This window comes from Rhinolophus sinicus, chromosome 18, assembly GCF_057876585.1.
Source record: "Rhinolophus sinicus isolate RSI-liver-muscle chromosome 18, RSI-T2T, whole genome shotgun sequence".
Lineage (NCBI taxonomy): Eukaryota > Metazoa > Chordata > Mammalia > Chiroptera > Rhinolophidae > Rhinolophus > Rhinolophus sinicus.
In genome coordinates, this window is record NC_142518.1 from 33,770,035 (window position 1) to 33,787,052 (window position 17,018).

The 17,018-nt window shown below is 38.6% G+C and overlaps 1 protein-coding gene across 1 annotated transcript in view; it reads left to right on the top strand.

Moving 5' to 3' along the window:
- Window positions 1-17,018, top strand: part of LOC109438127 (amine oxidase [flavin-containing] A) — a 59,078-nt gene that overhangs the window by 16,389 nt on the left and 25,671 nt on the right. The window contains exon 3 of the mRNA XM_019717753.3: window positions 1,439-1,576. Coding sequence (XP_019573312.3) covers window positions 1,439-1,576 — 138 coding nt within the window. The remainder of the gene's footprint in view (window positions 1-1,438; window positions 1,577-17,018) is intronic.

A 17,018-nucleotide genomic window follows, 5' to 3' on the forward strand; every position in this document is an offset into this window, starting at 1 on the left:
GTAGTGAAGAATCACTGGGCCAACATCCGGAAGGAAAAGAATGACCTACTTTTCCCCTGTGGGTGAGGGGGTTATGTGTGTGGGGGATGGAGTTTGCTGACCACTGAAGAGGCAAGTGAGAGGCTGAGTAGTGCTTTCAAAAGTCTTACAAAGCTAGGGGAACTGAAGTTCAAGTCCAGAGCCCAGCAAAGCATGTGTATATGGAGGCAAGTGTTAGTCAAGTCCTTGTTCTTTGGGTTGGACTGTGTCCTAGGACTAAGGGCAAACTGCAAGAGGACTGGGCTGTGTGTACATTTCAGCCCAGCTTCTCAGGCACAGAAAACGCAATAAAGTTATCTGGTATTGTTAGCACCCCCAGGTGCTTGGCAGAAGCAGACAGAAATTCTCTCTGAGAAAGGTATCCTCCTAGTATTCAAATTATATCCATATTTTTTCAAATTCAATGAGTGGCATGCAATTAAAAATAATCAGACAAACGAAGAGGCAACATGAGTGAGAACTGGTATAAACAACAAAGTAGAAACAGATCTATAAGAAGTTATTACAAATACATAGAGGAATTATAACTCACCAATATTCAATTTATTGATTAAATCATTTGGGAATGTGTTAATAAAAATGCTGGGGGAAAATGTAGAACTGCATTTAAGAGGGGGAAATTTAATTTGAGTTTTATAAATGTTTGCATATTTATAAACTAATTTGTTAGGTGTATGAATCTTTTTATACCTTTTTGTATTGTTTTCCTATGATGCATTCTTCTCTGCAAGGGTTTTAACATCAAGAGTGGGCTGATTTAAGATTTCATCTGCTGGAAATCAGAGAATGAGGCCTAATAAATCTGTGCATGGCTTCTCCAGCAACAACCCCAAAGAAATGCATGGAAAATAACCTAAATGCTTTGAAAAAGATCTAGATCAGCAGGATGTACTACACAGTGTTCTTTACTGGGGGTGCCAAAAAAATGTACACAGGTGGACACTTTGGTCAACGTAGCTCAAGCAGTAGCTTGCCATAATCAGAAGTGTCTGGATGCTGATGGTAAACACTTTGAGCACCTCTTGTAATTGCAGAAGTCAAACGTGACTTGTATGCACCTTTTGTTATCGGTATATATTGAATATTACAATTTTAATACAATTTTCCTTTCTTAAAATGTGTATACATTTTTTTTTTGGCACCCTCTATATTTTTTATTTAGTTGTCACTGAATCGGCCTCACCAATAACTATACAAGTGGGATTGTTTGGTCATGAATGTCATACAGGGTTGTGCCCAGTTCTTGGGAGTGGAGGAGAAAGGATTGCTATTTTCAGTTGCAATTTATCAGAGAGATGTAAGGCACATTTAAGTTGTAAAAAACAAATGATTTTTATAAGACAAACTTTTTTTTCAAGTTTTAACTAAAGTCTTCTCATCGCTTTTTCTCCTTCTACAGAATGAACATGTTGATTACGTAGATGTTGGTGGGGCTTATGTGGGACCAACCCAGAACAGAATCTTAAGGTTATCTAAGGAGCTGGGTTTGGAAACTTACAAAGTGAACGTAAACGAGCGTCTTGTACAATATGTCAAGGTAAGCCTGATGTTTTACTCAAGGGACCAATGTAGGGCGTATAGTATTTGGAAAAGCATTTGCTTTTGTTTTTGTTTTGTTGTTTCTCAAAGCAATCCTAAAAATAGGCAGTTGGCTTTAAAGTAGTACTCTGCCTCTTTGCTTCTTTTCTTTCTCTTTTAAAAAAATCGCTGTGGACTCCTAGAATCACTGCAAGGGGTCATGCCTTAGTTTGGCCTCCGCATCACTCACTGTGGCCCCTGAAAGCTACCCCCACCCTCACAGTCCAACCGGAGTAAAAGTGGGAGGCTTTCAGTTTCCTTTCCTCCCCTCCCTGGGGGGTGGGCACCTCTCTCTCTCTCTCTCTCTCTCTCTCTCTCTCTCTCTCTCTCTCTCTCTCTCTCTGTCTCTCTCTCTCTCTCTCACACACACACACACACACACACAGCCCCAGGCAGACCCAGAAGCACCAATGAGGCAATTCTAAGGCCCCAAGAACACAATAGCTTGAGACCACTTTTTTCATCCTCCTTCTTACCTGACATTTCTTTACACACCTTGATAATTTCCTCTGTCTCTATCCTTGACTCTGGGGAAGTCTAGCTTGGTTGTGCAGTTTCCTACTGTTGAAACAAGATTGTTTAAACTCTGTTGATATCCACTCAAGAAACAGCAGCTGTTGCCAGTGTTTTTCTTTCTTGCTGAAACCAAACATGGAGCAGCTGGAGTCTGGAAATGTGCCTTGAGAAGTCAGGTTTCCAATCTGACGTTGCAACCCACTTCCTGGAACTAGCATCATTTGGGCAGGGGTCGTCTACTCATTCTAATGCTAGAATTCCCATGCCAGTAAATGCATCATTTCTCAACGGACACATCTACCCCCCACACTCCACCCCAGGCAATCATGTGAGTCTGGTGTCTCCCTGGGCTTTTGGAGCTGGGAATATAGGATACTTGTGATGTATGCACACCGATGCCCAACTGGGGAGATCTGGAATCTTGGGAAACTGATAACCAGGTGGTTTGGGATGCTTGGGGAGTTTGGCAATGACACCGGGGAGAAAACAAACCAGTAGCCTTTAGAAAAATGGAGTTCAGAGGTCAACGAAGGAATGAAGAAAGTATAAAACATTATATAAAGTATTTGGGAATACTGGTTTCAGAAGGCCACAATCAAGAAGCAAAAACCTCCTTGCTTCCCCACTTTATCTTTTCTGCACAGCATGGTATTTTTCAGGACTAGTAAGCAATAACAATGGTAAGAATAATAGCAGCTAACATATTGAATACTTTTATGTATATTAGCATATTTAATACAGGAAGAGAGACCAAATCCTTTGTACTCAACTACTAATTAAGCAGTCATGTAATTCAGTCTCCAGTCCAACTGGGAAAGAAATGAATCTGGTGATTATCACAGAATCTGAGCAGACTCATGCTTATAATCTCGTCTTCCCTAACATTCAGGTGCTGAGAGATTTTTATTTTCCCTGGAACCTCACAATAAACAACTACCGTGTTTCCCCGAAAATAAGACCTAGCTGGACAATCAGCTCTAATGCGTCTTTCGGAGCAAAAATTAATATAAGACCAAGTCTTATTTTGCTATAAGACTGGCTTTTTATAATATATAATGTAATGTAATATAATACCGGGTCTTATATAAGACCAGGTTTTATATTAATTTTTGCTCCAAAAGATGCATTAGACCTGATTGTCCAGCTAGGTCTTATTTTCGGGGAAACACGGTAAGTGCTTTTTATGCATCAACTCATTGAATCCTTATATCCCCCCTTGCTAGGCAGGCATGATTATCCCCATTTTACCGAGAAGAAAACTGACGTTTGGAGAGGTCATAAAACTAGTAATGATCTGCTTACCCTGACTGCATGCTCTTTATGATCCCAATATGTGGCCTAAGAAACGAAACTGAGGGTCTAGACAAAGTGTGCTGGGCCTTCCATATTTGTTTGACTGAGCACACATCCATTGTACAGTATCTCACCATCCATTTCACTGAGTCCCAGCTCAAAGGATGAATAGATACAGTTATTGAAAGAGCATGTGTCTTTCACTTTCTTACTCTTCTTCTATTTTCATGTTCCTTTGTGTACATTTTGAAAAGGAAAACCTGAAAATGTGTAGCTATGTCCTCCAACTAAGTACCTGCTAGTCTCCCAGCTATGCCCTCTGTAATACATGATGCAAAGATGAGATTTTGAAAGCAGTACCCAGCCAACTTTTGTAATAATTCAACTCCTCATTGTTCCTGATGGAGGTGGGGGTAGAGGAGAGTGTGGAGGGCTATAAAATGTGAAAATGCTGTTTGAGAATTTTGACTTTGCCTGAAAATTATCAACTGACCATGGCATGCTTTCCAGCCTTCCTGACAGGACCTTAATGAGTTAAGTATCTTTAGCTCGGTCATTCTGATGCCTCTGGAATTTTCTGGGCTTCATGTGAAGCCCTGCTTTCAGAAATCTACTTGTGATTATTCCATACTTTGAGAAGGTCCTGCTGCAAGCATTAGTAGAGGATGAATTTGAAAAGAATTAAGGAAATGCTACATCGAGTCCCTAAGTAAGGAAAGAGAAATGTTAACAGTAGCGTCCAGGGTCACTTGGTTGCTGCTGCTGAGTCCCTCTCTCTAAGGTCAGGGCCACTCATCCCCAATAACCCAGTTTCTGAAAAAACAACTTTCCATAAGATAGAGCTACACAACTGCCACCATATTTTTCTTTCCCAAAATATAAATATGACTGAGCTGTCACATAACCGACTGGAAAAGGCATATCGTGGCATTGGACTCGGTAGTTTGAGACTGCTTTCAAGAATGTAAGGCATTATTAACCTTGAACCTTTGCCATTGCATAGCCATGCACGTCAACACAATAGTAATTATATTCTGTCATAATTATTGAACACACAGCATGTGGCAGGCTTGGTGCTAAGACTCCTGCTTAACCTGAACTTTGGACAACAAAGAGCACACTGAAATTGTGGCCATAGTGGTTGATACCTGAAGGTCAGCAACACTCCTGTAGTAATGACAACCCTAGCTCTCCTTTACTGAGATCCTTGTTATGTTCCAGGTCCTATCCCAGGGTCTTCACCTCTATTATCTTAATCCTCACAAGGACCCTAAGGCAGGGGCTGTAGCCCCATTTCACAGAAACAGACTGAAGCTCAGAGGCCAAGAAACCTACTCAAGAGTAAGGGCCATAGAGCTAGAAAGGTCAAGGTCTTTCCACTTTTCTGTGCTGTGCCAGATTCCTGTGCCAGGGATTTTGGTGTGTCTTTGAACTCCAGGAAGCTGCCTTACTGTTTGTGCTTGCCCTGGTTTTCTTTGAGGGCTCTCTGCTAAGAGACATTGTGTCCTTCACCATGTGGCTGAATGCAATGCTGGGGATCACTTTGCTCAGTCTTTTGGCCTGTGAGCCTGGAGGAGCAGTGTAGCTATCTGCTATATATGATACAGTCATTGTGTCTTGATTGTTGTGATTGATGTAGTAACTGGAAAACAGTCATGTAAGGGCCAGACAATGAGTATTAAAGCTCTAGATTGACTTTTAGTACTTACTTACAAATAAGCACATATTTAAGATGCTAAATGCTCTTCCTTTCATTTAAGATATAGTCTCATCTGACAAAAAGATGGAGAATATAAATACCATTAAACCATCCTCTCACATACTTTAACCTGCCAAAGAACACATATTTTAACCTAATGTTAAGTTAAAAAAAAATGCAGCGGGTTGGTTTGTGTTTATTTTATCTGAATGAGTGCCTCATTTCTGCTAGTTTTTCTAATTAAATCTTTTCTGCAATGAGAAATATTCAGTGCAGTGGATGTTTTTATGATAACCAGGAAACTTTAAAGGGAACAGGTCAGATTAGAGAAAAGCAGGAAGACAATCAGTTAAATATTCCAGGTAAGACTGTAAATAGACTGTATAGCAAAAAACAAGTCCACTTATTTAAAAATATCTAACCCTTACTGTTCTGTCCTCTTCTAGGGAAAAAATGGACTTTTTCCCAACACGACAGTGTATTGGGTTAATAATGCAAATTGCATTATCTCTCATGACAACCCTGGCTTCTGTAGTATAATACAGTGCATTCTTTTCAGTAAATAACACCATAATGAAGTGGCTGAATCACTGGAAGATTGCCACTGTCTAATTTAACAAAGCAGTATTCTTAATGATCCGGATTGCTTCAGCTCTTCTATTTTCTCAACATGCAGCTTTAAAGAATGCCTCAGTTATTTCTTCTGTCAGCAAGCTGTAGTGCATCCAGTTTCAACCTACTCTAGGATGATGTACATAGTATGCACCAAAGAACTATTCTTGACCTTTGCTAGCTTGTGTTTACCGTGCAAGTTTTGACATGACCAGGTGGAGTCCGAAGCCTGAGCCTCTGAGCTGAGCCCTGGGCACAGATGTTTCGTGGTGTTTACCACCCTGTCCCTTCCGCAAGAGGCTATGTCTATGTACTTTAGTCATAGAAGATTCACATCATTATGCTAAATGCATTCATCCATTCAATAAATACATACTGGGCAATCTACTCTGGATCAGATACTGTTCTAGGCTGGAAATAGAGTGGTGGGCCCATGATCAAACGGTCTGCTCATATGGAGCTTGCCATCTAAAGGAAGGAGACAAGTAAACTATAATAATAAATAAATAATACTAGTTAACATGTCTGTCCTTCATGAATCTTGTGAATAGAATCCCTATTCTAATTCTGGTTTAGTAGATCCTGATTCTTACATAATAGTTTCTTGACTGGTTTCGACAGTGAACAGGTTTTATGAATGTTGTGAATTTGATATAGCTTTATTTGGGAGATTATCTCTGATTTGTGAAATTAATATAAATTAATAATATGACTTTAACCTAAAAGGTGAATTTGAAGTGGGATCAGCTAGATATGCTTAAAATGTCTTCTTAATTGGTTCTTTTTCTTTGGGTGGTGTAAGGGAAGCAGGTGGACTTGAATGCCTCTTGGATTGATTGAGTCATTACTTGAATTAGTAAATAAGATGCACCATCATTAGGATTGTTTTATGAGTGGGTTTCAGTGGGTTGTGGAGACATTTTGTTAAATTTTGCAGTGCCAAGTCTTGGGTAAGGAAAGGAGAAATGCTTGATTCTTTTCTTCTTCTTCTTCTTCTTCTTCTTTTTTTTTTTTTTTTTGCTTTTCATCAGTTCCTCCAGATCATAATAATGCAGGTAGGATCTGGAGACAGAGAACACTGAATGAGGCATTTTGCAGGAGCTGCTTTGAAGGAGAAATTGGCATATTCACGCATTCTCACTTTCTCCCTGCTTTTCACATCTTCTCTAAATAAAATTAGAGACTATAAATATATACCACACATTTGTTTTTAGAGAATGGTGTGATAAAGATTTATTTGAAACAACATTGGCTTCCCTGATAGTAACAGCTCAGCAAGCAATTTTTCCTTGTAGTTGTTCTAGTCGTCCCAGGTTTTTATGCCAACGAGTGAAATCAAAGGCTTTACAGATTATGTGTGTTCTGGAATACTAAGTAATATTTTTGTTGTTGCTAAGAGGTGAACTTTGGTTGAGCCAGCAGGCTATGTTGAAAGCAGAGGATGTGTTTTTGTGGGGTGTTTTTTTTGGGTTGTTTGTCTTAATGTTTGCCAGGTATAACTGTATCTTTGACCCCTTGCTTATAATAGTGTGTTTCTTTTGGATTAAGGATATTTGTTTTTAAGCTACTTTTAACACCTTTCCATATCAGCTCACAGAGGTTGTTTCTTTTGTCTTCAAAGAAAGTTTTACTTTTAATCCCTCTCTAGAAGCCAAAGGTGTTAGGCACTTGTAGGGATGCTACTTGTCATGTCTTTCTCTCCTTTCTGTTAGTCACCTAAATTCATTTCACCTGACTCCATGCGTTTCTATTGCATTCTATTTGTAATGTACCTACACATGTTCTGCCTCATTTGAGCTTCCCAATGATCCTATGAAATAATAAGCATTATTTCCCCCCATCTTACAGATGAGAAAAATGAGCCTCTGAGAGTTTAGGAGCCAAAGTGAGGCTTTCTAGCTCTTAAGATCAGGGTTCTGTGGGCTACATCACAATGTTCCTTATTCCATGGGCAGAAAGTCAAATTGTGAACCCCTCTAATAAACTGCTCCAAGATGTGACAAGTTACCTTCCACTTTGTCAGGGGCTCCTGTGGACCTGGGGTGTATGCTTGGGAGCCATATGTGATGCCATGCACCACAGTGGCTTCTTTCTCGTACCCTGAGTTGTAGCTCTGTAGTCACTCTGGCCTTCAGTGAGCGCCTGACACCTGAGCAACCCCCAAGGCACCCCAGTTAGGCTCAGCTGGCTGAAGACTACAGATAGATTCTATTATTGTGTCAAAATACTAAGTCCAAAGGCCTAAGGCGTGGTTTGGAATTGTTGGCTATATATTCTTTCTGGTAAATCATTTATGTAAACTTATTAGTCAAAGTATATTGCAGTGAGTATTTTATTTTATGCCATTATACCCTGCCTGGTTTAAAAAAGAAAGAAAAAAGGATTTAAAATAATTTCTACAAATCAGGGTAGAAGATGATAAAAAGACAATTAGGTAAGGACAAGCAAGTGGTAATGGGCCTGTGCTTATGATGAGAAATTCTGTTTTGATTGTAGAAATGAGGTAATGCAAGAGGGATTATTCTTTTTTTTCTCTAAATTACAATTACACGTAAGTTTTTAAAAGCAGAGAAACAAAATGTTTACATATTTTTACTTTGATCTACCAAGTATGCAGTATAAAGATATATTGACGTAGCTTGTAAAACATAATTTTTAGTAATGTCCTTTCTTTCTCCCCCCTCCATTTTAGAAAGACTTAATCTACTTCTTGTGGGTCACAGGAAAACTTAATGACAGAAATTACTCTTAAAACCTTGTACTGTTTAGAAAGCTAGGTCAGCATTAGCCATTTTCTCTCAAAAGGCTCCTTTCTTTTCCCTATAAACTTTCAGGGCTAAGTCTCTGATTTAGTTTCTAAGAGAATAAAGTTTCTACTCAGTTGAAGTGGCACCCAATATGTAGCAAAGTTAGGTTAATTATTGGATATTTTCCTTCCATTTATTTTTTCTTTTAAAAAATTGTGGTAAAATACACATGACATAAAATTTGCCATCTTAACCATATTTAGGTATATAATCGAGTGACATTGAGTACATTCAGTGACATTAATTTCATTCACATTGTTGTGCTACCATCATCCATCCACAGAACTCTTTTTGTCTTCCTTCCATTAATTTTCAATGGGGAGTTAATTACTACAGAAATTGTTTCCTAACCATTTATTGAGAAGTAGTCTATGGTCACCCTCCTGCTTTGGATTGACCTTCAGTGGCAGCATAAAAAGGGGTTTAGGTCACACACAAAGGATTTCTCTCACTAAGGCTATGGAACTTTTCAATCACCTCCTCAAGTAGGGCCTCGACCTTTTGGCTAATGGCAAAAAGAAACTTGTGAATGGAATAAAACATTTCATAAGCAGCTTTCTCAAGACAAATTGCTCTAATCTTCGTGACAACCCAACTCCTGGAGGTTTTGACCTTTCAGGTTAGAATGTAGTTGCCAATTTGAAGTTAAAATCTCCTCCTTCCTCCCCCCTCCTTGCTTTCTACTTCCTCCTTATTTCCTCCTTCTGGAGCCCCTACCCCTACCCCAGAACATGCACCCACTTCCCCAACCAAAGGCTTAATCATTAGTCCTGAATTATCAGACTTGTAGAATAGCCTTCGAACAGTTGAAACCTGAAAAACCCTCTAATGTCCTATAAATCCCATACCTTGTCAATTCTGGGCACTTTGTTAAGAAGGGAAGTTCCACAGTCCCATGAGCACACTGACCAGTGAGAAAATCTTTTCTGTTGTTGCCTTGTCTTGCCACTTAACAGATCTGATGCTGCTATATAGCCCTCTGTCTCAGGTGTGTACTCCAAGCCTTTTCACTTCTGTGTCAAACTAAATGAACAAATACCTTTTGAAAACCTAGTGGACCTCAGAGTTTTAGTAATTGACAGTTATCCTTACTTCAGAGATGGGAGAAAGTAGTTAGAATGCAAGTATTTGGTTCAGGGTCCAACAGAAGTGAAAGAGAGAGAGACACAGACAGACAGACACACAGATAGATGTGAAAACCTAGTTGACAACTAACCTTAGCAAACACAGAACTTGAAACTGAAAAGAGACAAATAATGATAATAATGTTGATACTTGGTATTTTAGCAGTCCGGTACTGTTTTCATAGCATTTCATTTTATTTATTTATTTTTTTTGCTTTGTGTTTGGGCTTAATGCAGTTAGGGGCAGAAAATTCTAGGTGGAATCACAGAAAATTTGAGTGTTAATTATAGTGAAATGTAATGAACACTTTGATCCTGAAAGCTGTGGAACTGAGTCCTTTTCATTTAAAAGACTTTTCTCATGTCAGGTTTTTCAAACAAACAACAATTACTGAACTGCTAGTCCATTTCCGTTCATTCCCAAAGCTCTCATGTAATTTGTCAGGCTCAAATGATACACAGTGAACCTCAGGCTGAGATTTAATTTGATGTGTTTGCCAAAGTACAGACATAAGTGCAGTTGCCAATCTACATAATTATTTGGCACCCACCAAAGAAGTCCTGACTTTTTCTAATATGTAGATTTTTTAAAAAAATACTTTTCTGATGTACAAATGTTGGGAAGGTGGTGCTAAGAATCTGATGGCTCCTAGTCCACCCTCCTTCCCCCTGTGTCTTCACCATTATATTTACAGGAGCCATCACTGAGGTAAATCCATCCAGTAGAGGGACCCGGCTGCTTCTGCCCAGTCACTAGGATACACTAGACGAATGCATTCAGTCAATAACTTATGTGGCAAGAAGTTCTGCTTTGCCCTTGACCCTCTCGACCTGTTCTGACGTAACTACTTGGAACTACTGCCTAGTTCCAAGGGGTAGAGGCCCAGGCCCGAGACTGAGCACAGAGTACTTGCAGTCTTAGCTAGATGTGCAAGTGATTTCATTTTGTTTTCCTATTCGACTCAGTCTTGTGGGACGATGTACCCTGTTGTCCAGGAGAGGTACATGTAAGAATATATTTCCACTTGTAGCATTTGGAAAATAACGCTAGTTATCGGAGCTCCTCTTTCTAGCTCATGTTTTCCCATGTTTTCTCTGACCCCTGCCAGTGTCAGCCAGAATACAAAGAAAGAATGCCTAAGGGAATATTTTCTAAGCAACATTAATCCTGAAAGTTCTTTGCCAAAGAGAAGGTTTGTTGATCAGATAAATTTTGGAAATGTTCCATATTCTGTCTTTGAGAGCCAAGATGTCCATTAGTAAATTACGAGTCTTATGACGACTGGCAGTAAAAAAGAAAAAAAAAAAGCTGTTTAACTATAAGCCAGGATTTCCCAGATTTATGACCATGGAACCCATTTTCATATAGCATCCGTGAAGATCAGAATGAGAAATGCTAACATGGGAAATGTTTTTAGAGGTTTAGGTTTCCTAAGGGACTGAGTCTTCCATTTATTTCTTTTCCACACAGTACCTTACAAATAGTGAGTTATACTAAATTTGATGATAATATCGATTATGGCTATTTTAGAAAAGGTATGTTTGTGGGACTGATATTAATGTTAGTGTTAAATTGGCATTCATTAGAAAGTCTTGTCTGAGTTGGGAAAAGAGGGAGTCATTTGCATAGAAAAAGACTGGACCCTTTCTGGAGCCTGGGAGAGCTAGATGTGATACAAGATGGGCTATAAAAGCAAGAATTCCATCCCTCCTCTTATTTCTTCATTTAATGAACATTTATTGGAACCTTGGTACTCACAAGGCAATATAGGAGATTAGAACCTATGTGAGGCATAATCCTTGTTTTCAGGTGTGTTGAAACTAAGTCAGGAAAGTAGAATATGTACATAAATCAGTTTAATGCAGGATAGAAAATGGCAAGGTGCCATGGGCCACTATCTTGTGCCATGAGGATGAGCAACAATGTTTATGAACTACAAAATGAATGCTGCTTCACTTTTGCTCCCTAAATCTCCCATAAGAATCTTTCTTGTGACCTACCCTAACCAGAAATACATAGGAAACAAAGTTCTGGAAAATCTAGTTCAGCCTGAACAATTTGACACACTACAAAGCCATCATACCATCTCTTTCCATTGTCACTTGCTCAGTGTGCTCACATAAAAAATGTCATGGCATCAAGGATGAGTTCAGCAACATGACCATCCATTAATCAATACTGATTTGACTTTGGCCATCATTAGTCATTAGGGAAATGCAAGTTAAAACGACAAAGAGATACCACTTCGCACCCACCAAGATGGCTATAAAAAACAAACAAACAAAAAACAGACAATAACAAGTATTGGTGAGGATGTGGAGATATTGGAACCCTCATACATTGCTGGTGGGAATGTAAAATGGTGCAACTGCTTTGAAAAATAGTTTGACAGTTCTTCAAAATAGGGTAGGGGAGAATGGAGAGTGACTATTAATGAGTAAGGGTTTCTTCTTGGGGTGGCAAAAGTGTTCTAAAATTAAATGTAGTGATGATTGCACAACTCTGTAAATATACCAAAAACCATTGAATTTTACACTTTAAATGGATGGATTATAAAGCATGTGAATATCTTAAAGCTGTTAAAGAAAAACAGCCACTCGTCCTCACAGTGTAACATTTTCATCTTTTTTTTTTTAATTGCCTGTTTCTCCTGAGTCAATGGCATATGTGAACGAGGAAAAATATTTATTTTTTAATTAAATTTTATTGGAGTGACAATTGTTAGTAAAGTTAAAGAGATTTCAGGTGTACAATTTTGTATTACATCATCTATAAATCACATTGTGTGTTCACCACCCAGAGTCAGAAAAATATTTTTTTAATGCTCTGTCAATTATCTTTACTTACCCAAGAGCCTCCAGAAGAACACATATTGTTTCTATCGTAATTGCTTTGTTTGTGATTTCTCTATATAACTAGGATCCCTTGGGAAAGATGGCATAACTATTTGAAACCTTTCATTCTTGATGATGTGTTATCAATTATACCAGAGCTTAATAGTTCTCGTTTTACAAAGACGGGACTGTATAACTCAAGTGCCCACTGTGTTAGCTGATGCTGTGCAAGTCCTGAAAGAGGAGGCTAAGAATAAGATGAAATATCAGGTCATGAACAAACACTCAGGAACATGCTGCTAGCCCTTGAAGTTGTGTGAGAGGTTATAGATAACAATTTGTTAGTACTCATAAATATAGAGGGAGCAGAAGCATGCAAATGCAAACCATAAGACTATGCAAATATAATAACAAACCCAGATGTTGGATGAGTTCCACAGGGAAATGGGTGGGCAGAGAGAAAAGGAAAAGGCTGGGGATCAGGCCCTGGGGGAGTCAGTAGATGGGAGAAGACAGGGTCTTGCAAAGATAGGAACTAGAGGAAGACTTGGGAGAACCAGCACATTCCAATGGGATAGATTTTTCCATGTCGAATATAATAGCTTTTTCTAGGTAGAGTAGAACTGTTTATGTTTGAAGGGAATTTGGCTACCTGCATTTGGAAAGAGGAAGAAAATTGTTTTTTTAACTACTAATACAACACAGTATTGCTATCCTATTTAATGGGTCTTTTAAAAGATGATTTCTTTATTTAAAGCATTATTATGAACTATAGAAAAGAAACCACCAAAAGATTTCTCTTACAGGTTTGTCATAAAACAGTGGGACTAGAGGGGTGCCATGGAATTCATATGGGTTGGACAGACATGTTGCTCAACCAATCCAGAACATGTCTGTTTATTTTTTAGATGATTAAAGAAAAATATTTGGCAGCTTTCCTCAGTTCCCCATTATATTCTTTAATAACACTCACTTCCTTTTGTTTAACTAAAATATAAAAATAGAGAGAGAAGAAAGTCTCTAACATGCCTATCAGTAAGTACTACTTGCTTACTATAAACTTGGTTTATCTTATATGACCAACAATGAAAAATTATGTGGGAGCCATAAACTGTCCTCATCTGGAATAGTCTCTCATTATTATGAACATTGGTAGATTGAGGATGTGGTTTCTAAAAGGGACTTAAGTATTTTGGGCACAGTTCCAGGGACATTGAGTTCTACTTGACATCAACAATTTCTGCTATGTCAAAGATATTATCCTTTAAGATTAAAGGCTACTTTGGAAAGGTAGGAAGGTTTCAGAGTATAGGCACAAAATGGACTTGACCTTTACTCAAGATTTTTTTCCTTTTATTTTTAAACAGCAGTAACCATTTGGAAGTATTCCTAGAGTTCCTGCCTCACTCTTAAGTCATAAAGGCATTTCTGCTGATAAGTGATTTAAGATTGAGAAACTGCTGACACCTTTGTGAGGAAACTATGGGATTAGTACATTTAAGAGACTGAGGAGGTCTGGTAAGCAGGCAGTTTTCAGCCAAGAGACATCCTATCTCCAGGCCCTCTCGCTGCACTTCTTTGGGGGTTCACACACACAAAAAGTAGTCCCGAGTTATCTACAGGTAGTTTAGAAGCAGCCCATGGAGGGAATAAGCCTTCCAGAGGCTTGTGAGAAAGGAAGAGATGACATGTAAGTGCCTGTTTATACACACACACACACACACACACACACACACACACACACACATTTCTTTAGCAAATTTAGGTTTTCTGTGGAATAAGTGCAGAGAAGCCAGAAAATGCTAAGAATGAAACTAATTAATGAAATCCCTTTATTAACTTGGTGCCTCTGTCAACAGGATAAAAATTAACATTTTTAAAAAATGTTTGGGTCTTTATGATCTTCTTAGAATATTCCATGGCTTCCATGACTAAAAACATTACCAGGCTAGACTCCTCTCTCGCTGAACTTTTTACTTCTCGTGCCACCTCTGTTTATCAAAGCTCAGATTATGGGGTCTTTAGGACCTTGTGTGAAATCATACTGTGGCTGGCATAGTCCTGAGAAGAGCTACATTAGGAATGTGAGACACGTTGTTTTGAATTATATTTATAATACTTTTCTTTCTTTTTTTAAATTTTATTTTATTAAATTTATTGGGGTGACAATTGTTAGTAAAATTACATAGATTTCAGGTGTACAATTCTGTATTACATCATCTATAAATCCCATTGTGTGTTCATCACCCAGAGTCAGTTCTCCTTCCATCACCATATATTCGATCCCCCTTACCCTCATCTCCAACCCCCCACCCCCCACCCCCCTTACTTTTCTTAATGCCCCCAGATGATGAGCATATTTAATTTTTAAAATATTTTTTAAAGCAAAGATCAGTTTTGTATGAGACTATTACTTGAGTATAAACATAGGGGAAAATGTAGATTTTTCCCAGTTTCAATTAAGGGAAGGATTATAACAAGAACCAGCTGCTCTGAAGGCTGTCTCTGAGCTATTACTTAACCTCGGTCTCTCACCTTTCCATAGCTACCGTATTTTTGTGTTCTGTGTAAAATGTCTCTGTCCATTGCTCTCAGAACATGTTTCAACATTTTCCAAAGTTGACCCTGTTTCCTCAGCAGTCACCTTACACCCCAGTGCTTTTTAGTCCCATTTTTACTCCTTAGAAAAAATAAAAGATGTGAGTGGAAGTTTTATAAGTTTCACATTTCAAAATTCTCTCTCTTTTAGTTGGGAAGTTTAAGATGTCCCTAGAACAAGCCTATCTCAGCTTTCCATCACAACCATATGAGAGGCCATAAAACTTAATGTTTATGAGCAAAGCCTTTAGGAGCAGGAAACTTCTGTTATATTTTCTAGCTAATATCCCTGGATTTTAGTTTCCTCAAATATTTAATGGAAATATTTATAGTGCTTGCCTCCCAGGGTTGAGGTAAGCATTACATGAGATAATGCAAATGAAGAGCTTAGGCCAGTGCTAGGCATGAAGAAAGATCTTAATAAATATTAGTAACGTGGTGATGGTGATAGTGATGATGATAAAGGATTTGGAGACTCAAAAAGTTGTATTACAATGTTACAACATAGCATTTTCAGGTAAGAAATCAGATCATATATTCTGTCAAGGTTATTTGAATTTGCTACTGTGGAAGGGAAAATTATTTCTTTGTCACTTAATGGTTGCCATATATTTGTACTCAGTTGGAGTGTGTGTGTGTGCACATGCTTGCAAGTGTGCACACACGAATGCAAATGCTGTTATGTCCTGTGTCCCTGCTTTGATGGTCAAGAGTTTTGCTTTAGCCATTTTGAAAAATCTAACACAGCTCTCAATGTCATGCAATGCACATAGTAGGCTTTCTACAAATATCAAATATGTTTTTATTTGATAAAAAACCAGACTCTCATGCAAAATTGTGTTAGTAGACAGTATTGCAACCTTATGAAGATTTACAAGATGTTTTATTCTTAAATAAAAAAGAATTAAACTAGGAAATAAGGCCTTAGAAACGACCCAGACCTGATCTCTTTTCCTAGGATTCACTCTCCCCTCACCCCTGGATTTGCATAGCACAGCGCCTGTCACACAACTGAAATGAAGTAAATGGTGGCTAATAATCAGCTCTCTCTGTGTTAGAGGTCTTGGTACCAAGCAATAGAAACCAACTCAGGCTAACAAAAGATTTACTGAAAGGGTATCAGGGCCCACAAAATTGATGAGAGACTGGAGGGCCACACTTGAGAACAGGCAGAGACCAGGGGAGCTCTTGCAAGTTGGAGGCAAGAACCATAACCATGATCTTTATAGCACAAAGCACCTGCTCAGCATGCTGCCATGGGGAAAGACAACGAAGAGTCAACCTTCTTCTGTCCCTGGGTGACCTATTCCTGGGTCTGAGTCCTCTGAGTGTGTGATTGGCCAAGCTCAAATCACAGGCTCACAGCCTGGCTGCACCAGGAGCCAGAGGGGAGACAAAGTATCTAGCCTATTACCTGCTGTAATGGGAGATGGTAAAAACACATCTATCTGCAGAGGAGGAGAGGCAGTTTCCCAAGAAGAAACCAAGGTACTACTAGGAAAGGGGAATGGATGCTGGGCAACCAAAAATGGCAAATACTCATTATACCATTTTTCATATATTTTGATTCTTGACTTTGGGTACGGTCTGTCATCTAGCCAGTCTGTGTTTAGCCTGTGTGAACTTTAAAACACAGTCTGAGGTATTGTGCTTTGTTATTCCAGTCCTCTATGTGGGCCAAAGATAGTCATCATCTTGCTCTCATGTGAGTAGGAACATCCTTCAAAGAGGTTAATTAGGAATTCAGGAGTTGAGAATATTGTAGCATTAGACACTAGGATGAGCTATGTTTATATATTTTTTCTACATAAGCAGAATAAGTTCAAATCTATTATGTCCTATAAATTAAAAGCAGGTAACAGATACCAGGGAAGTTTTGCCAATTTTTATTGAAATTTTGGGCCTGTATAGGTAAAA